This window comes from Schistocerca serialis, chromosome 5, assembly GCF_023864345.2.
Source record: "Schistocerca serialis cubense isolate TAMUIC-IGC-003099 chromosome 5, iqSchSeri2.2, whole genome shotgun sequence".
NCBI classification, from domain to species: Eukaryota; Metazoa; Arthropoda; class Insecta; order Orthoptera; family Acrididae; genus Schistocerca; species Schistocerca serialis.
In genome coordinates, this window is record NC_064642.1 from 667,721,154 (window position 1) to 667,744,185 (window position 23,032).

General features: G+C 41.2%; 1 protein-coding gene across 1 annotated transcript in view; it reads left to right on the forward strand.

The window, feature by feature from the left end:
- The first annotated feature begins 899 nt into the window (after positions 1-899).
- LOC126482171 (synaptogenesis protein syg-2-like) overlaps positions 900-23,032 on the forward strand; it is a 422,853-nt gene continuing 400,720 nt past the window's right edge. The window contains exon 1 of the mRNA XM_050106149.1: positions 900-1,668. Within this exon, the coding sequence (XP_049962106.1) occupies positions 1,575-1,668 (94 nt within the window). The 5' untranslated portion in view covers positions 900-1,574. The remainder of the gene's footprint in view (positions 1,669-23,032) is intronic.

Here is a 23,032-nt window from a genome sequence, read left to right on the forward strand (position 1 = left end):
CAATTGTCCGCGATTGCTTTGAAGAACGTTCTGGACAATGACTTGGCCACCCAAACCTCCCGATATGAGTCCCATCGAACAAGCATGGGACATAACCGAGACGCCTCTTCGTTCACAAAATTCTGCTCCGGCAAGCTTCCGCAGTTATAGTCGGATATAGAGGCACTATGACTCAATATTGCTGCAGGGGAATTCCAATGATTTGTTGAGTCCATACCACGTCGCGTTTCTACACTACAGCCGACAAAAGGAGTTCCGACGGGATATTAGGAGGTTCCCTGTGACATTGTCACGTGAGAGTTAGATTTTCTACTCAGTCCTGGGGTTCTAAGGTAGCCATAATACTTAAGCTTAATACGTAAAATAATGAAAGGGTGAACAAGTTTTACATGGAAGTTTTAAAATTTGAAGTAAGAACAGTTTCTCAAGTGTAACCATGCTTTCGAACTTTGTATTTTAAGTAATGAAACTTACATATATTGGAAGAGCGTGTGATGTGCATTTTACTCATTTTTTGTCACTTTTGTCAGAATGAAGTGAAGAACATTTTCTTAAGTTCAGCCATGATTCACAAGCTATAAATTTTACCTAATGAAACTTGCACCAATTGGACCACGTTGTAAACTGGCTTTTTACGAGTAACTACCCACCCTATTTGGATATTACATTACGACTGAAACCCACTGGCGATAAAAAAGGGGAAAAGAAAACAGCGTTTCGATGGACGCGAGGATTCGATGCAGCCGTTTGTCTCGTCGAGCATCGGTGGCGGATCCGTGCGCCGACATCCGAATTAACGTCCACACGAGAGCCAGCGAGCTGCGCATGCGCGCTGGGCGACACGTCTGGCCTCTGTAGCGCCTACTGTGCGTGAGCCAGTTGCTCTCGCGGCACTGCGCGCGAAGCATGCTGGGAGGCGGGGACCTGCGTCCGCTCTGGACCCACGGGCGACAGTTGGTGTGCGCACGGCTCTCGCGTAACATCGTAAGCCACTGCGACGGACGGGTCGACGCGGTGTAATACTTTGGTCCGATAGCCCTGCGATTCAGTGGTGCATTATGGATATGAAGCGTCATTTTTCTATGTTTACCTGCTGAGTTCTTAATATGTCTTAGGATATATCTTTCGTACGGAAAAAAAATTATGCGACGCGCCTCTGCTAGCGGGTTAAGCGCTGCTCCATCATAATTTTTCTTTACGTCCTTTACTATCCACGAGCAACATGACATACCTGCTAAATGGCAAGTTACTGCGTTGATGCACGTGTGAAATCCTTACTGTCTCGCTACGAAGCATATATTAATTACATCATGTCTCCTAAGGGTGACAATCTATCCAAAAGCTCTTTTCTCCCTTACTGCACTACAGCATCTGTAAGACTCAATAATTCTAACAACTAAAATCAAGATAAAGTACGTAACATGGTGACAGCATTCAAATAATACTCTCACCATCCATCGCAGGAATGTGAAGACTGCAGTGTTTTGAAGTGAAATTTATATTTATCTTCGCAGTTCAGTGCCTCAGTATACATTGCTGACTGTTCTGTTACTACTGTTCTGTTAACTGCACACATGGGACAACCACAGCAGTCTTTGGACACCGTCCTCGCGGTGTCCACGGTGATTCTTCTACTCTTCGCTTCTGCTGGTATAGTTTCAGCCCAAGGTAAGACCGGAATTTTTTGTTAAATTTACACCGATGAATGTAGTAAAGTCGTTTAGGTACTGGAGACGCATTAAAATTAATATTGTTCAAGTGACATGAGGAATTCTAATTTGGGTTATGTGTAAATACTTTAAGGCGAATCCTGCAACAGTTTTTTTTTTAAATGAATCAATCCGATTTCTGTCGATATCAGAACTTTATTTCCGTCTTTACTAATATCGTTGTCGACGCATCATTAAACTAACAGGAAGTTACATTTCTGTCGTAAAATATGTGAGATGATGTATAATAACAATGCAGGTTTCATGCTTCAATAATATGCTCTCAGGAAAAGTTTTATATTATAGTTTTATATTATTATAGATTTTATATTATTATATTTTATTATTATATTATTTTTATTTTTATTTTATTATATTATTATATTTTATATTATTATAGATTTGCGATCTCTTCCTACCTGTTTCGATCTTATTACTATAAGGCTGGGGAGAGAGAGTTCCAAGTTCCAGGTTTCGTCGCATATATGGAGTAGTTTGTGAACTGAGCAATGTTTGACAGTGAAATGCGTTTTGTAACTTTCTGCTGGATTATTCGCGCCAGCTCCTAAGAGGTTAAGAAATAAACAGGAAACGCAGTGCCGGGTGACTAGGTAGGAGCTTTAAGTCAGTCTCTCCAAAGAAAAGTATAAGATGGAAAGAAGAAAGGAAGTAAGGAAGATTAGTGTTTAACGTCCCGTCAGTATCGAGGTCATGCGAGACGGTGAAGTGTGGAAGTGTAATGTATACGTCAGAAAGTGACAATAAGACGAAGCTTTATGTCAGTTCGTGATGGATTAGTAAGCAGGCACATTAGACGAACTCGTCAAGGCTTTGTTGATCTTTTTGCTTTGCTGTTGTTCACATTAAGATATATATGGGTAGTTTACTCCATCTACCTCAATGGACAACTAGCTCTTATAAGTGAATAAAGATGAAAATTGTTGTAAAATAGAAGCACACACACTTGTTTCTAAGATAAAAAGTATGTTTAGTTCAGAATGTACATTTGATATCAATTTGTTCTTTTACATTTAGAATAAATTACAAAACTATACATAACTCACGGTTTTACCTGAATACTTCATCTTATTCAGGAATACTGAAAGAAATATGCTCTTCGTACTTGTTAAATTTCGTAGTGTTCCCACTGGTAAACCTGCAACAATTGGTATGTTTTAAAAAGTTGCCGACTCAATGATGAGTGTTATACGTTAGTAGGAAGATGTGACACAGATTCGCAGGCGCCTGTCAGCCTTATAGAGATACATGCGAAACGTATTGAAGATGATCTACATAGAAACGACTATAGCTACCGGAATCCACATTCCGATAGCTGTTTTTTTCCCATGCGTGTGAATAAGCAAGCTGGGTTTCTCGTTGCGATGCCTGACTGTTCTTGGTAATGAAGCTCGAATAGATGGTGGATAATGTACTAGTAAGATAGTGAGCCACAATGCAGAGCACAAGATGATTTCCTGGCACCGGAGGTGACAGCACAATGTCGATCTCACGGCCTGCAACGGCACGTGATACGGGGCGTGGTCGTAGGGCTATGCCTTAGTGTCTTAGACCGAGTCAATCCGAAGATTACCCACAAGTAAAAGAACAAATTAGAGGAAGCACTAAAATATAGTGGTTACGCATATATGGAGGAAAGAGCTTATAACAGAGAATGTAAACGTATTGCTGCGTAACACTGCGTCCAGCCGCAAAGCGTAATATTTGCGCCGATGTGTGAATTGAGGCAACAATCCAAACCAAAAAATATTTTACAGTGTTCATTGCTCGATTCCTTCAAATGACAATATTACACATTACAAAAATCCTTCAGGCACATCCATCTTCAATACGTTTCACATATAGAACTATGACAGACCTGAAGATCGGGTAAGCAGAGGTTGCGAAGCACGTGGTTTTACGATTAATCGCCAGCGAAACGCAATGTCTCTTGGCTGTCACCACAAACGTCGACGGAAATACGGTATGAACATTGCCCAGGAATGTAACTGTAGGCTTCCGCAGCCGTTGTCACTTTGAATAAAACTCTTCACGGTACGTAATCGCGTTGTCAGTATGCACTCGTAAAATTGTCTGACGTTTCGGCCACTGTTGCAAGTGGTCTTCCTCGGGGAGTTTTGTTGACTGCTAAACGAGAAAACCTTTTGTTCTTATATGATGGTGGAGGAGATTTCTATCATAATCTAGTAGGGTAATGAGGATGAGGAGGAGGGGCGTCACACGTATTTTATTGGTGTTTTCTTTTTTCCTGTGATTGATGGAAATACATAGTCCGAAGAATTTAATTGACACTTCGGGGAATCTTTAGCGGTATACCACCTCAGACAGGCTGTGGTTCGCTTTATCACTACACTCGCATTTACATTTAGACAGTTACAGTAATAGAAGAACACAGAAGAGTAGATGGATAGATCGTGTGACAATTGAGGAGGTACTAATTCAAACAGGGGAAAAAAGAAATTTAGGCAAGCTTGCCTAAAAGAAGCGGTCGGTTGATAGAATACATCCCGAGGCTTCAAAGAATTGTAAATTTTAAGCTGGAGATAGGTCATTGAAAGGGGGAGATATTGTAGAATGAGACCAAGAAGAATGCACTCAGAAGATTGATAAGGACGTAGGCTGCAGTAGTTCGGAGATGAAATTTGCACAGGATAGCAGCATGGAGAGCAGCATGAAACCATACTGAACACAGCAACAACAACAACAGCAGCAGGAGTAACATTCCCTCAGTTATAAAGTGATCCCAAAGGCACGTATCATCGTAGTCGCTCAGTAGACCTCTTTGTTTGATGAACCGAGTAGTGTGCTGAGCAAAAGAAAACAGCACATTGTGAATGTGGAGAAATTATTTTCCTTTCACCAGCTGATTTATTTGCATTTTTTACTTGATCAGTTTCGAAATATCAAATTCCATTTTGAAGCGCTTGTGTCCAAATACCCCACGCGGTCCGCAACTACGTTTCGTGCCCTGGTCCTAGCGCCATAGCTATCTGGACGAATATAGACAGTGTCAAAACATAGGCTGTTACTTCTTTTAAAATCTTAAGTCATGTCATAGCGTCATTTGAGAAAGAATACGAAACTAGTTTCGTATTTCTCATGTAATGACAGTAAAGGGCACATTTAAAAATGAAATTTGAATCTCCAATCCGGTATAGCTAAAAATATGAATTAACTCGGTGATACAAGGAAAGTAATCAACCCTCCTTGCCCAACACCCACAGCTTTAGTGAGGTGAACCCTGCTTTAGTAAGATGAAGCAACATTAAGCAGTTATCAGACTCAAGCATCTCGAGAGTCGGATATAATCCGTAAACAACGCAAAGTAGGAAATATATATTGAAAAATATATTCGGATGATCAGTGCCCGCTACTTTTATCCGTGAAGACATAAGAGCAAGCATGGTTCCATAATTGGAATTGGAGTCCTTAACGAGAGAAATATGTTTACATTACTATTGTGACTGCTTCAGGGTAGCCTTTCGTCAGATAGGTTTTAAATTCTGCCGACGGTAAGAGAGATAGTACGTAGAATGTTAAGTCTCGGCCCAGTTTCGTGATGTTTACCTTGCAATGAAAATGAATCTTCTTTATCCTTAGAGTTGTCCATGATATTTTTCCTCATTTTGCGCACTGAAACATGGTCGAAGTAGGCCGCAATCTCCTTATTATCCGGGCAATTGGCCACCGTGGGTCATTTTCAGTCACATATTTTAAGCTTCACGCTGCATTTCACTTTCTAATACATTGATCAGCCAAAACTTTATGACCACCTATTTAATAGCGTGTTTTTCCACTTTTCAAACACAGTACAGAAGAGATTCTGCTTGGCATGGATTCTACATGTCCTTGACAGAATTCCAGATGTGGCACCCGATGTCTGCACAGAGGTCAATCAATTCCCTCAAATTACGGGACAGTGGTTTAGAGGTACTTATTTAGCGACATATATGTTACAATGGATACAGATCAGTCACATTTACTGGCCAAGAGATCAATGTGAGTTCACTATAACGCTCCTCAAACCACTGCGGCACTAGTCTGACCTTGCAACACGGACAGTTATCCTGCTGGAAGATGTCACCGCTGTAGAGGGAGATTTCAAGCATAAAGCGATGCAGGTTGTACGCAATGATGTTCACGTGGTTCATAGCTGTTATGGTGTGTTCGATTACCCTCATAGATCCCATGGAAGCTCAACACATAGTACCACATAGTATAACTCTGCCATCACCTGTCCTCATCTGTGGCTCAGTGCATGTTTTGTGAAGCCATTCGCCTGGATGACGGCTTGTACGGACCTAACCATCGACTTGGTGTTACAAGAAATGCGATTCATTCGAAGGGCGACACGTTTCTATTGATCCACGGTGAGAACTCAGTGATGCTGTGCCCACTGCATTCATAACTGACGACGTCATTGGGTCAACACCATAACACGAAGGGGTCGTTTGATGTGGAGCTCGAAGTTCAATACGGCCTTTGAACGGCATGCTCTGAAACACCTGTACCTGCACCAGCACTGTGCTCTGTCGTCCGATTGGCCACAGATCGCTGCCTATCCTGGTTTACACAGTGGGGGATCCTCCAACCTCTCTCCGTTCTGTGATGCGACGTGGTCGTTCAATATCATACGACGATCAACCTCTTTCCATAGGTGCTAACGGCAGTGGTACGCCAACAGGGCACCAGCTTCGTCGTTTCCGAGTTTCTCGTTTCCAGCCCCAGCCCTACCACAATGCCCCCCTTGTCAAAAGCTTATTTAACTGTGGATATCTGCAACTGCGTCCCGTATCTTCGATATAATGATGGCCCATTCGTCTGTCTTTCACTTACATTCTTTCCTTACCGCGTGGCGTGCCCGCAACACCAACCTCGCGGTGGGCAGTACTCATAATGTTTTGGCTCACCAGTATACATCGCTGTGAAATGAAGCGTGATGCTTAAAATATGTGCCTGAAAGGGACTCACGGTTGAAACTGGTCAATTGCATGGATAATTAACAGATTAAAGCCCACTTGGACCAAGCTTTCATTCTCAAAACACATTTGGGCTGTGAACTCCTACAAAAATATATATATATTTTTTTAATTTCCACGTTTGCATGTAACTTTTATAATAATTCTCACCAAATTCTCTCTCTTTTCAACTTTCTCGAATTCCGCTCCGGTACGTACGCGAAATATTTTACAATACTTACATCCACTATGATGTATTCGTTTCCGCATAAAGCGAAAAGCAAATACGACGTTACGTGCCTGTAGCAGCTGATGAACAGTTGTTAGACAATCTTAATGTTTCCCTCGAGAAAAATCCGAGAATTCCCACACGAGGAGGTCATTTCACGTATATCCGAAAAAGAATGTATATGAAATAAAATGTATTTTATAAATATCCATTCTTTTGTTAGATTCTCCATCAGTGGTTAGGGACATGCACGAAACTGTGCAACTGTTCAGTTTTCCATCAGTTCTTCCTTTTCCCGTTCCTTTCACTGTGTCTGTATGTTAATCTGGTTTAGATAATGCTACCGTTAGGCAAGGGCTACATGTTACCCCCCTGTGAAAGTGTGAGGCAGCTATGGAAATATTTGTGAATCGTGTAATTAAAACGGGATGTCAATACCAGGTCGGTATTCACCTAGACGAGTATGGGAAACCACTTGCAAAACACAACTAGCCTGACCGAGACACCCACCCTCGTCGGTAATCCGCCGGGCAGATTCGATCCGGGACCAGAGCTCTCACCGCCCCCTCCCTCCCCCCCCCCCCCCCCACCATTACTCGAATCCCAGAAGTGGCGTGCTAATAACATAAGTGGCTATGCGGATCACCACTCATTTACAGACCTATATTACACTGCGAAAACTCATACGCCATGTCTCGACAGAGGTAAGAACCAAATTACGCTCGCAACATTTAACTATCGTGTCAAACACGTTGACGATCATTCCTCCGGGGTCATTTCAGGCTACTGTTTCGAGTTCGCTTTTTGCACCTCGTTTCACTTCATATGAATGAGCGTATTCCAACACGTTAACCTTATTTCAGTGAATCAAGTGGTGGAATAATGTCGTATGCTACTATTTACTGTAGGCTCTATCTTTTACTCTTAAAAGCTATTGACACATACTTTTTACTGCTGTTTGACATCTCTCATTTATTTTGTATAATAGTTTACCTACAGGACTATGTTCCTATTAACACTGAAAATGCTATATAAGAGTTGTTAAAGTAATGTCTATTATTACAACACAATTCTATCAATGTATTTTCCAACAATCGAGTGATTAGTAAAGACGAAACATTGGCCGTTTTTATCCATTAGTCCTCATTCGAATTTTTCGCAACTACGTATTTACTAAGGAGATAGCTCACCGACACGAATATGCTCCTATTAACATTGGAAGTGCTTTATATCAGTTGCTGAAGTAACTATCTATATTTATAACGCACTTCCATCAATGCGTTTTCCAACAATCCAACGATGTAAAGAAAATGAAACGTTGGCCGTTTTTATTCCCTAGCTCTCATTTAAATTTCTCACAATAGGAGATAGCTATGGTTCACGTATAATCTCGGAAGCACGCTTTCGACCGGGTTTTCATTTTTGTATCGTAAGTTACTTAATTTCCATTTTTACATTTTCGTGACGACTGTCTCTATAGATATCATTCAGCTTTTCTCAAATGGCTCAAATGGTTCGGAGTACTACGGACTAAACTTCTAAGGTCATCAGTCCCCTAGAACTTAGAACTACGTAAACATAACTAACCTAAGGACATCACACACATCCATGCCCGAGGCAGGATTCGATCCTGCGACCGCAGTGGTCGCGCGGTTCCCGACTGTAGCACCTAGAACCGCTAGGTCCAGCTTTTCTCTCCTGCAACTGTGTAATCTACCAGTGTACTACATACTAATGAGATTGATCAGAAAATTTTGGAACTCTGGCATCTACACATTTTAGTTGTTGTCTGAATTTCTTCTCCGTTGGTGACTGCCAGCATTAGAAAAATCGATATGTCTTACATTCAAGCGCTGTTGCAATCTGTACGTATCCTAGCACAGGGATGGTTAAAATATTTGGCTACAGGGGGTAGTTACAACTTTTACATCTTAGTGTTATCTATATCCCCGATCTTTCTCCACTCCTAACGCCTCCGGCGGAAGGGCGCACGGGCTCCGAATGATATTGCGTCTCTCCGTCATTGATCTGCTTGAACAGAGAAACGCATTGAGAATAAATCCCTCAGTATAGAGTGCAGAGTCGTTGAAATGAAATGTGGTGACCATCTCAAACTGTGTACTGAAGCTTAACTCGAACTCATTTCTCTGGCTTTCGGGAGATGCAAAGCTTAAGGCCGTCAACAAAGGATCGAGATGTGGGATTCATTTCTGGCTTGCACACAGCTGTAATCTCGCATAATGGTTCATTTCGCATACGTTATCGAGACGTATTCCAACTACATGCTCGTTGGCGTACTATTTTTTTAACAAAAATTGTCATACCTCAGAAAATGCATGTTTCCTCTTCCTACTTCGTCTTCCCATCGCTTTATGCAGTTAGTTACTGGCAAGACTCCCGTTTCTGTCATCAGTAATGTAATTTAAAGGCATTTAGACGTTGAATTATTAACCGACAATCTAGGGAGAGGTATGGAATTAATTTAGACTTAGTAGTGAATAACAAGCATCATCGTGCCTCGAACTCACTGTTAGTTGTGGACTGATGAATGGTCAGAGAGAGCACCAGCTGTATCGAATATACCTAGATTAACGAGCCTTGACAGGTTGTAAGAGTAGTCTGTTCTTCTCCCACACACTTTTTCTTTGTAGCCACAGATGAAACCGTTAATATTAACAACCATACTTTAATCTATGTATAGATACTGGCATCCATTATTTCGTCGTTGAATGACGCTTCTTCTACTGGCTGCTTACTTGAGTACTCTAAGATTTAAAACACTGTGTACCTGAGGTGAGGGAACTGGCATGGAACAGTCCGTATGGAGCTTTCAGAGACACTTAATTCACAACTTGTAGCTCAAAATGCAAATGTATATTACCATGAAATCGCCAAAGCATGCTCAGCAGTCAAATAGCAGTGAAATGGGTTGGAAATTTGAGTCCAAATTCGTACAGAAGAAAATGGTGACCACTTATAATTTGCACTTTATAAACAAACTCCACAACGGCCAGAACTCTGTTAGCTATTCATAGCATCGGGTACAGATTTTATGCCGTCGGAACGATTGTTTAACATAGTTAATCACAATTTCTAATATCTTCGCTTCAGTTTGTGCTTTTATTTAGTGAACTGGACACGTTTTAAAATTAATTATCAGCAGTCGCGATGGTAGAATGAAAACTGCCGTTGGATGAGGTCTAACGTGATTCGTAGTTTCATTTCTACCGTCAAGATTGGTGATAATGAAAGTAAAAGTAGAAACATGTTCGGGTCAAGGTCATTAAATGAAGGATTAAAATTCAGCAGAGGGAATGAAGATAATGTAGTTTAATGAGTTCATGATAACTGCAATACGTGGATCATACAAGACGTTTTAAAAAATATATTTCTATTTGTTACGCTCTCCGTTCGACGGCCAAGGACCTTGGAAGAAAGCAGAATATCAACATTCCGTCGACTGCTAGGTCATCGGAGATGGGTGGTCATCGGAGACAAACATTTATTTACTTCTGATGTCGAGTCGAAATCTGGATTTTGGTATCATGGGGTGGGGGGGGGGGGGGTGCGTTAAGTTTATAGAAATTTTGCATCATCAGGCCGTCTCCTAATTTTCTAGAGTAAACTAAGTTGTTTACTTAATCTTTCGTATTACGAAGTACAATAGCGAGAAAATTTCCGTGACTGTTAATTCTGAAAGCTATGTAGCAAAGAATGTTTTCTCTCTCACTCACTCTTTGTAGAGATGTTAGTGCATTTCTGTGGGAGTATGCAGCCCATAGCCCCTCCACCCCTTTTAGAATAGCTTCTGATGAATTAAGAGATTAACGAGAAATTTAGCAACTATAAAGTGTAATAGTTCTTAGAGGTAGACAGTCTATCAAAATTCAAAGTTTGAAGGTGAAGACTTCTTTTGTGTAAGGGGTCGTTTTCACATTCGTTTCAGATCATTCTCGTTTACGCTGCGAAGATTGTTTGTGGGACGTTCAGAACCGTGCGTCGAATAGTGATTAGAGAGTTACATATAGCGGATATTCAGAAAAAAGTGTGAGGGTGGTGTAGATACCGTATATACGCAGAAATGAAAATCATGTTCACAGTCAGCTTTTACTTCCGCGATATGTAAAAATAACTTTTTACGTATTTGAGCTGATCATGAAGAATTCCTTTCTACTTCTCTGATACTGGTATCGGGATATTAAAGTTGAAGATAAATTTTTTAACGAGACACTAAAATATCACAGCCACTTTGTTTCCAGACGTAGTGGTCTTACCAGCTGATCTTAAACGGTATCAAAGTACTGCGCGCTCATTAAATGTTACAGGACACCTAAAGATTGCTTTGAATAAGTTTCTGTTCGAGAATCGGTAATCCGTCAACAATTGTAATCAGTTCAAATGGTTCAAATGGCTCTGAGCACTATGGGACTCAACTGCTGAGGTCATTAGTCCCCTAGAACTTAGAACTAGTTAAACCTAACTAACCTAAGGACATCACGAACATCCATGCCCGAGGCAGGATTCGAACCTGCACCGTAGCGGTCTTGCGGTTCCAGACTGCAGCGCCTTTAACCGCACGGCCACTTCGGCCGGCTGTAATCAGTTACTGTAGCTACGTTTCGTTTATAAAATAGTTACTTGTCAGCAACTCTTGTCGCACATCCTTAAAGTGACTGAATAATAGTTTTAATGATAGAAATTGGAATTCTCTCTCTCTTTAACCTGGAATTAGATATCAGGAATCCAGTAGAACGGGAAGTAGCCTGTCGCCACACATGAAGGATTTCCTTCGGTCAGAATTCTCCGTCTCACCTCATTTTTCCCTTCCTGGTGTATGAGTGCCAGTGAAACGATAGATAGTACAGAATATAGTAGATTTACAACATAATCGTTAATTCAACTTTCTCTTTAAGTCTTGGCGATATATCGTATCTGTCACTGAGTCGTACGTGTAAAGTGTGAATTTGATAGGCGCAATGGAAGAGCCTGTAAAAGGGTTCGCTTAATAAACCACCGAATGTCAGGGAGTCTATTATTTAATGATATAGTCTGGTTTTCAAACGTAAAATATTTATAAAACGTTTGGGTAAAATGTCTGTTATAGGGGTTGACATTCGACCTCTGGTGGCACTGTAAACGAAAAAAATAATCATCTTTGTGACTGCACTTTAAGAGTCCACTTGATTTTCTAGACTGTTATATACGATTTCAGTCAGTGCTTACACAGCCAAAAGTCACATGCAGCACTGAGAAGAGTGGATACCCCAAAATTACATACACATCCAACAAACAATTACCCTTGGTGCTAACTCGTTCATTGGGTATCATTCACAAATGTTTTCTGTTTTCTTGCCGCCTTCTTTCAAATCTAAGAAATGTTCTTATTTGTTTTGGACTGTAGTATTACAATGGAGACGGATCAAATATAAACATCTCTCTAGTTTTAGTAAAGAGCTAGCTGTTACATTCAGATAACTTAACTATTCGAATTGAATGAGTCACTGGTCTTGTTTATGTGCTTAAGATATTCGTGCTAGATAACTTTGATCCCTCTCGGTTATGACACAGCAAATACGCATTCGGCCTGACAATTTTATTTTTGATATGATGTCATAATGGCAGCTCGTGAAGAGTTATCGAAAATAAATATTGACAGCAAACGTATGACACGCGAACAGCTTGCACTCTTCACAATAAACCACATACGAAGCGTAAGATGCAGGTTTTTAGGTTTACTGGTTACTATGAACAGTTCTCGTTATCCTCTTTTTTTTTCTCTCTCTAACTAACCTATACCTCTCGTGACGTCGTTTTACTGGTTGCTTAATCTCTACGGTGCACTGAACAGAACAGGTAGCCTTGGACTACGAGCAATGTGGGACTCTGGCTAACACATTTTGCTCGCATTCCTGAGGATGGCTGTTCCTAAACTCCTTCGGACTGTTGCATTTTAGATTTTTAATAATTTACCTGAACTCGTTAATGTAAATAACGAAATGATTCCCATAAAGGCGGTCGGTTGACACACATTCGGAATGACAGCTGTGCAAAGCACATCCAGCTATCAAAAAGTAAGTTTATTTCGGTTTCCCCAAATCGGGTAAAGCAAATGCTGGGATGGTTCTCATGAAAAGAATATGACAGATAATATTTCCCATCCCTTGCTAATCCAAGCATACCCTCTATCGACGGGACAATAAAACTTAGTATTACGTACTCCGAAACTATGTTTCGAAATACCCCTGCATCTTACGCTTCGTTTGTGGTTTATTGTGAAGAGTGTCAAGCTGTTCGCGTGTCACACTGTCAATATATATTTTCGATAACTCTTCACGAGCTGTCATTATGACATACTCATCAACTACACTTTACTTAGAATGACTGTTGCTGTGTAACAGCTCATAATGTTAGCATTAATATATTTAAATACACGTCACCATCTCACGAGTTACTAATAACCTTTCTTAAGGTATTCATAGTTAATGATCATATGTTTCCTTGTTCAAGTTCGAGTAATCTTTAAGCGTTTTTCCTCATGCCGATGAAGCATACATATCTTCGTCTAATGTCCTTTATGTTTATCATTAAAGTGAAAGATTTTGTCTTGTAAGAGTAAATTGTGCTTTAAACGTCACCAAATGCCGTTAACTTTGAGATTTCTTAAAGCTGTCTGTGGTGTTGGAGTTGACAATACTACATTTAATCCATAATGCCGTGCATTGATGCGAAACTGTCAACGGAAGCTGTTTGCTGGAACTATGCTAACGAAAAGCAGTCATAGACGGGTCGTTACTGTGACTGTTTCGTTAACATACTTCCAGTAAACAGCTTCATGCGAATAAAATCTGTTGACAGTTTCGCATCCGTGCACGAATTGTACCTAATAAAAATCACTACAATGCTACAAAGGATTCTCTCTGCAGTCGCAACGTCTTCGCTTGATTATCTGTAGTGTCGTACACGGCACTCCCCTCTTCGTGCTCCTGTTTCGTCTCATTCGGCTATAGAGAGAGAAGGAAAAAGAAAGAAAGGAGAAAGAAAGAAGAACCATTGGTTCTGCGTAGAGCGTATAATGAGGAAAATGTGCACCCTTAATGAGACTGTCGACGCTACAAAATATTGGCAAGTTGATATTCCTGTCTCCACTTTACTCGATCGTAGCTAGGGAAGCAGGAATGTACTCAAAACAGGGTAAGTGCTCCTTACGTGACTCATAATGAAAGACGCAACGGCAAACTGTTGAAATTAATAGTGTGGAGGCGTTTGTGGTCTCAGAATACGTGGGACACTGACATCTAATCTTATTATATTGCTCTAAAATAATCAAACCTGAGAATGGTTTGACACTGACTACTCACTTTTCCAGGCAGTTATAGTCTGGAGCGTAGCTGACACATAATGTACATTCCATAATCTGAATTTTTAATGATTCAGTAATTCAAATATTCGCTGACTCTAGCAGATTTTGTCCAGTACATCTCCCTGACTCGACAAGATAAATTGAGCGGGACAACAGCAATTAATGTTCAGAATATCCTTAATCGTTGATGAAGACCTGAAATAGTTAATAATTTTCTCAACAGCTTTTGATCTATTTTTACACGTACTTAAATATACGTCGTATGTACACTCGTGGTACATTCTCTATCTTTAAAAAGTGACAAAAATACCCAAATATGTAACTAAATGAACCCAAAACTACAAACCTACCAACAACATTCCTAGACAGAATTATATATAATAGAGATATAAATATAATACATGTTTGCCCAATGTGTTCCTTAAGCCCTCTATGTATATTGTAATATGAACTGTGTTTGCGCATTCTGGACAAGAGTGATCACTGTTACCCTACGTACATCAGATACTGATCTTTAAGATACATTACGCGAAATTGTTGTCAACCTGTTCTTTTGTCTTCCACAACACAAGCATCTACGTCGTATATTGATTAGTTGCTCATCTTGTTGTTCTGGTCGTCATTTATTTTTCCTTAGAAAAAGTTGTATACTCAAATGCAAGTAATGCAATTCAGACATGGTTAGGAGAACAGAATTTTCTTGATCAATAAGATGATCTGGCTTTCCGACAACAATCAGATTCCTAAAACAGGAAAACATGTTCTTAAAAAACAATGGAGGGTTTAATCTTCTGTGAAAAGTAAATGATGAATTAAATAAAAAGCCAAATGCAAAAGTAAACTAATAAATGAGAAGTTACTGATTAAATGTGCTTACATAATTACCCGCTTCAGTCACAGTGCAAATGTCTGGGAGGTCGTGGTGCTTCCATTCGTATTAGACACTTCAGCAAAACATTGACAGTTTCACATTCGTGCACGAGTTGTACGTAATAAAAATCGCTACAATCATACAAAGGAAACATTACAAGGCGAAATATCCTTTTGAATAAAGAACCACTTCCAATGACACCAGTTGCCACATTCCTCAAATTTTTTTTTCTCGTTGTAGATATTTCACGAGACTTCAGTCTGAGCAAATGATACGTTGTCCGACTCCTACAATTTCAATAGTAGACCTCTCCGTGATGCACAACGACTCTCTTATACCGTCTGCCACTGGAATTTGTTGAGTATCTCAGTAACGTTCTTGTGCGAACTAAACGATACCACGACGAAACGCGACGCTCTTCGTTGGATCTTCTCCAGCCGTTGTGACCGAGCGGTTCTAGGCGCTTCAGTCTGGAAACGAGCGACCGCTGCTGTCGCAGGTTCGAATCCTGCCTCGGGCATGGATGTGTTTGACGTCCTTAGGGTAGTTAGGTTTAAGTAGTTCTAAGTTCTAGAGTACTGATGACCTCTGACGTTATGTCCCATAGTGCTCAAAGCCATTTGAAACTTTTTTTTTCCTCTTCTGTGAGTCCCACTCGGTAAGGTTCCCAAACTGATGAACACTGCTGAATAACGTGTCGAACAAGTGCTTTGTAAGTCACTTCTCTAGAGGACGAATCAGATTTCCTAAAGGTTCTTTCTATGAGTCTCAGTCAGAAGTCGGCATTTCCTACTATTTGTTTAGTAGGGTGTCTCCAAATAAGGTCGCTGCGTAAAATACTACTCAATATTTTACGGTAATTATTGTTTCCAGCAAATTTCCATCAATAGTGTAGGTGTACACTGGTGGATTTATTTTTCTATGTATGTGCAAATGTTACACTAGCTTAGTGCCTGCTGCTTCGCTCGTCTGCAGATATTAATTTGTTTTTATTTACTCGAATATTTATGTTGCTCTTAAATTACAACACCTTCTAAATTTTGCGCGCTAATTACGGCCATACAAGCTCGGTCTTTTCACGATGTACTCTTGCCCAAGAAGCAATTCTGGCAGCTGGAGTCCAAAGTTTTGTTAGTCATGCATCTTGCGTTCTTAAGAAGATATTCCTATAACAACTTTAATCCGCTGACAAATATTTCTTTATGTTTAACCGAGAAATGAAATGCGAGTTTTCGTAAATTTAGTTTCGAAACTTTTTAGTGTAATGAAAAATTTTCTTAAAAATTTTCCTCGTTGAGCCCCCATAGGGGTTGAATTTTCTAAACACTGATACACGCAGTTTTAATTTCTAGCCGAGAAGTCAAATTCACAAATAGCTTTCACCCATTTCCAAAAATGCTGAAACACGTATTTTTTTCATTTTCTGACTGATAAACTTCCCTTAACAGCGATATAAATTCTAAAACCTCTTATCCCCTGTTTTATCCCCTTAGCAGTGGAATGTGGACAATCCTATGATGCCTAATATATAAAATGGACGCCCTTGGCAGGGTTCAAGTTTCTATCCTCAGCGGTTTGCGCTGGGCGGTAATGAGTCAATGAATCAATCTGATCCTATTTCTTTCCCTTCGGGGCTGAATTTCCCAAAATAGTTAAAGACGTATATTTTTTTTCATTTCCAACCGACGGGCCAAATACCAACATTCAAAGATTTAGCTTTAAAACTGCCTTCGCCATGAAATAGTTTCATAAAACGTTTCATCTCATATTTCACCACCTTAGAGGTATTATTTCCAAAAACAGCAACATGCGTAGGTTTTAATTCTAACAAAGAAGCCACAAACAGATTATCATAGATTTAGCGTTTTTAACAGGTACATTTTATTTCTGACTGAGAAACCAAATATAAATTTTCGTAGGCTTAGCTTAAAAAATACTTTCATAATACATTACTTTCATATCAAATATGATCCCCAACTTTACCTCCTTAGGGGTTCATTTTACAAAAACAGTGAAACACGTATTTTTTTTATTTGTAAGCAGAAGTCAAATATCAATGTTCATAGCTGTAGCTTTAAAAATGCCGCAGTAGTTTTTTAGTAATGATATACTTTCAGAAAAATGCTTTCACCCACTATTTAACCCCCAATGTTAAATTTCCAAAAATAATGAAACATTTTTGGCTGAGAAGCGAAATACCCATTTTCATAGTTCTAGGTTGAAAAACGCCTTAATTACGACATTTAAAAAAAAAGTTCATCCCTTATGTCACCCCATTAGGGTTGGAATTTCCAAACATCGCTTCTTAAACGACGCCCACAGTATAAGATCCACATCTTCTCCGGATTTCAAGTTTCTATCCATAACGGCTTGGGCTTGACGGTGATGAGTCAGTCAGTCAGATGATGCTGATAATGATGTCTGATTTGTGGGGCGCTGAACTGCACGGTTATCAGCACCCGTACAAATTCCCAAACTTTGCTCAGTCCAAACTCACCACGTTCATGAAAGGTATTGAAATGATCATGACAACACAAACACCCAGTCATCACGAAGCAGGTAAATTCCCTAACCCCGCCGGGAATCGAACCCGGGACCCCGTGCTCGGGTAGCGAGAACGCTACGGCGAGACCACGAGCTGGGAATCGAACCCGGGACCCCGTGCTCGGGTAGCGAGAACGCTACGGCGAGACCACGAGCTGCGCACACTGTCAGTCAGGACATTGCCCTTTATGTATACATTATGTGATCAAAATTATCCGAACACATGGCTGAAAATGACTTACAAGTTCGTGGCGCCCTCCATCGGTAATGCTGGAATTCAGTACGGTGTTGGCCCACTCTTAGCCTTGCTGACAGCTTCCACTCACACAGGCGTACGTTCAGTCAGATGCTGGAAGGTTTCTTGGGGAATGGTAGCCCACTCTTCACGGAGTGCTGCACTGAGGTATCGAAGTTGGTCGGTGAGGCCTGGCAGGAAGTCGGCCTTCCCAAAACATCCCGAAAGTGTTCTACAGGATTGAGGTTAGGACTCTATGCTGGCCAGTCCAGTACAGGGATGTTATTGTCGTGTAACCACTCTGCGCAGGCCGTGCATTATGAACACGTGCTCGATCGTGTTGAAAGATACAGTCGCCATCCCCGAATTACTCTTTAACAATGGGAATCAAGATGCTGCTTAATACATCAATGTAGACCTATGCTGTGATAGTGCCACGCAAAACAGCAAGGGGCGCAAGCCCACTCCATGAAAAGCACGACCACACAATAACACCACCGCCTCCGAATTTTTCTATTGGCACTGCACACGCTGGCATATGACGTTCACCGGACATTCGCCATACCCACACCCTGCCATCGGATCACCACATTATGTACCGTTATTCGTCACTCCACACAACGTTTTTCTAATGTTCAATCGTCCAGTGTTCCACCCTTACGCCAAGCGAGGCATCGTTTGTCATTTACCGGCGTGATGTTTGGCTTTAGTGGTGCCGCTCGACAGTGAAATCCTAGTTTTCTCACCTTCCGCGTAACAGTCATAGTACTTGCAATGGATCCTGATGCAGTTTGGAATTCCTGTGTAATGGTCCGGATAAATGTCTGCCTATTACGACCCTCTTCAACAGTCGGCGGTCTCTGTCAGTCAACAGACGAGGTCGGTCTGTACGCTTTTGTGCTGTACGTGTCCCTTCATGTTTCCACTTCACTGTCACATCGGGAACAGTGCACCTAGGGATGTTTGGGAGTGTGCAAATCTCGTGTACTGGCGTATGACATAAGTGACACGCAATGACATGACCACGTTCGAAGTCCGTGACTTTCGCGAAGCGACTCATTCGGCTCTCTCACGATATCTACTGACTACTGAGGTAGCTGATATGGGGTACCTGGCAGTAGGTGGCAGCAAAATGCACCTAATATGAAGATGGTGTCTATTCTTTCGGACATGTCCTAAAGAACAGTTACCATCGGTGACCATGGAGCTCTCTTAGATGAAATGATAATTAAATGAAAACCCAAAGCTGTCGACAGGCGTTGATATACATCAACGGGGACAGTTGAAAATGTGACCCGACCGGGACTCGAGCCCGGGACCTACTGCTTACATGGAGACGCTCTATCCGTTTTTTTTAATTTTTTTATCTTGCCTTTTTTGGTATTGTTTGTTGCGTTTGGTCTGGACGGACGTCACAAGACATCCGTTCAAGTTGATCGTTGATTCCTTTACTCAGTATTTTTATTACAGAGAGCAAACAGCCCTCTGATCGAATACGCTGAGCTACCGTGCCAGCTCCCAACTGAGCCACCGAGGGCACAGAGGATAGTGCGACAGGAGGTATTTATCCCTTGCACGCTCCCCGTGAGACCCACATTCCCAACTTAAAGTCCACACACTACATTTATAGTACTCCTGCCCATTATACCCATTACTCGCGGCAGACAATCTTACCGAGTCCCGTAAGAGTTTGGGCAATGCGTGTTCACCCTGCACAGAAGAAGTTAAGGTTAACCGGCCATTACCTTCTTCTTCTGTGCTGGATGCACACGCTTTTCCCGAACTCTTACGGTACTCAGTAAGATTGTCTGCCGTGAGTAATGGGTGCAATGGGCTGGGGCACTACGAATGTAGTGTGTGGACATTAAAGTGGGAATGTTGGTCTCATGGGGAGCGTGCAAGGGATAGATATCTGGAGTCGGACTATCCTCTGTCACCTTGGTGGCTCAGATGGATAGAGCTTCTGCCATGTAAGCAGGAGGTCCCGGGTTTGAGTCTCGGTCGCGACAAACATTTTCAAATATTCCCGTTGATGTATATCAACGCCTGTCGACAGCTTAGGGTCATGATTTTATTATCAATTCGTAATATGAAAAACGTGTGTTTTTGGGAGTGTCCTGATACTTTTGATCGAATGGTGTATTGAAGTTCAACATCACTTATCAATAATATATAGTCCTTCTGCAAAGCGATTCTTTCATATATCGTTGCTACCTTCTCGTGTAAGACAGCGTCATACGTGAATCCTTTAAAAGATTCCGACACAATCTACTAGAGCATTTATACCAGAGGTCATCAAACTTCAGCCCCCGGGCCGCATGCTGCCGGAACCATGATCCATGCGGCCCACAGTTCCCAGCCATGTACAATAATAATACGCATCTAGCAACTAACAACCGAAACCGAAAAAGTCAACAGACGTTAAGAGCTTCTTAGGAGAGTACTTTTCTTGCCCAGTAACAGACAAAAATACTTACAGAGGTAGTAATATTTTAAGATGTGCTTAGCTTTAATTGACGTTGGTGAATTCGGCCGTGGGCTAAACAAACTTTGCCGCTTTAGTCAGGGGCAGAATGGTACGCAGCGCGGCCGCTGCTTGGTTAATACAAGTAAATTCCATTGTGTGTCCTCCAACGCTGAAACTCCAGAGAGTGCGCAACTATCACCGATCAGCTGCTGTGTTATAAATATCAGACGGAAGTAACATGTATTCGTGAATGCAAATACGTTCATCTTCCAATGTGATACATGTTTAAAGCAAGTTAAATGCAGTCAAATTACAGCCATTGGAATACGATGTTATGAGTGAAAGAAAAACATCATTCAATACATGTATGGTCGTGTCTCATGTTGCAACAACTGTCTAACATACTAATTGATGGAGGTTACCAGTTAACAGTGAGACCAGCAGGAGAAAGAGGTGGCCAGCCAGAAAAAGTGGCCATTGCATATTTTTTGCCCTGATCTGCGCTTTTGTCTGCCAAGAAGTGGTCAGACTAGTTCTAATATTCAAGGAGTCCGTAACTGAAGTTCCACTTACAGAGCTCTGTATAAAGAGAACCACTGCTCAGAATGACGTCGTATTTTTACGTGATATTATTGACACAGGAGGGAAGCCTTGAAATAAAAAGAATTTAACGAGTATTTGACCAACAGATGGCGCTGCAAATGCCGGAAAATGCAGACCAACAGACGTCCGAAATTTGGCTGTTCCCCGGTTTGCGTCCGAGACGACCAACATATGAGTTTCTATGAATGAACGCGCGCTGCTGGTAAAGCTCTATTACAATGCGCACCAAAAGCACTGCGAAAGTTCAGAAATCGCGACGCGGTACGGAAGGTACGAGCATATAAACATAGGTCAGAGACAAGTGGGGGATCAATCCAGCGACTGTACAAGCGGCTTATGAGGAGATCCACTGATATAAGCAAGTCTGACAAAAGGTGTCGAGTGTTTAGGAGATGGCGACGCTAGTCGGCTGCTCGAATATTTCTGTCGCAACCATCTTTGTGATGGGAATGAAGGTCGATGGAACAATGAGTGGGCGATAAAGTATTGGACCTCCATACCTCATTGTAGGTTGGAGCTTTTCTAGGCCTGTAAAACAGAATAGGTAGCGATTTGTGGCAGATCCGGTGACAGGGTGTAGCGCCGGCGAAGGCACAAGTGTTTCGGAGCATACCGTTGATCGCATGTTGTGAAACATGCAGCGGAGGACCGCTATGTGTTGCCAAGCTGGTCCAACGGCTTGGTCGATTATGATGACAGTGGCGACGGGATAACGGCGATTGGAGCGTGAATCAGTGGAAACGTCCCACCTTTATCAATAAATCAATTTTCTTGTTACTTTAGGTAGATGGCCGCATCCGGTTACGCCGCTGCTCCAAAACTGTTCTACTCTACGGACGCAGACCGTTGGCGCAGTAGAATAATATTAGTAACCGTATGGTAGTATTCGAACGCAAAGTCATTGCGGACCATCTGTAAACTTTCACGCTTGATTTCTCACGAGACTGCGATGGCATCATCCAGGAGTATAACTGTCTTTGGCAATAGACCAGAATCGTTCTGCAGTGATTAGAGGTATGTGACAACGAACTGTTGTCGATGTTGCTGCTTTAAATTCGCCTGATTTAAACTCGATTGAACACACATGGGACGCTATCGGGCGACAGCTCTGCATCCATAGACTAATGGTTCACGATTTGTGGGAATCTCATAACCTTTGCGTAGATATTTACTGTCACATACCCACGGCAAATTATCAAGAATATGTTAAATACATGCCTCGCTGAATTCCTGGCACAATGCACTCAGAAGGTGACGTAATAAACTACTAATCTGAAGATCATAGTATTTTCACTCATCCGTGTACGTTACATTCATTCTAGAAGCGATTGCACATGAAAGGTTAAATTTCAGAAAAATACGTGATTTTTAACAGAAGACGAATACGAACACCAGACGAACCGTAATAATTCATTCTACTCGTGTTTCGTTAAGTTCTTTATGTATGGAAGCTTACGTCTCCGGTTTGGTGTGTAGTGGAGGGTATTTTGAATACCATCACCGTTTCACTCATTTACCCTTCCATTTCCGAATGGCGCACGAGAAGATCACAGTAATAATTTACATTTGTTTAAAAAATGGATCTATGTTTTTTTAAAAAAAACAATTGACATTAATGATGTAGTCATGGGAAAAAGAGGGTCCTGGTATGTCCTTTTCGAAGAAAACATCGCAGCTTTCACCTTAAGCATTATGAAGGAACCATGAGGCCTCCATATCCTATTCCAGGCTAGGAACTGATTGAAGATCCTTCCACAAGAACAAGAGTAATGTAATAATTCCTGTCATGACCACAAACGTAACTGTACCCACTGCACCACCGAGCTTGGTTTAATGTATTTTACTGTTGTTGAATTTATAATTAATGTAGACATTTATACAATACTCTTGTGCTGTGACACATTGGCATTTATGAACAAAAAAAAAGAAAAGAAAAAAGGACGGAAATAAACGTCTTCAAACATATAAGCGTTTTATCGAGCGACAGAGAGCACTAATACATAGATGATAATTCCAACGACTAACAAAGCCTATATTT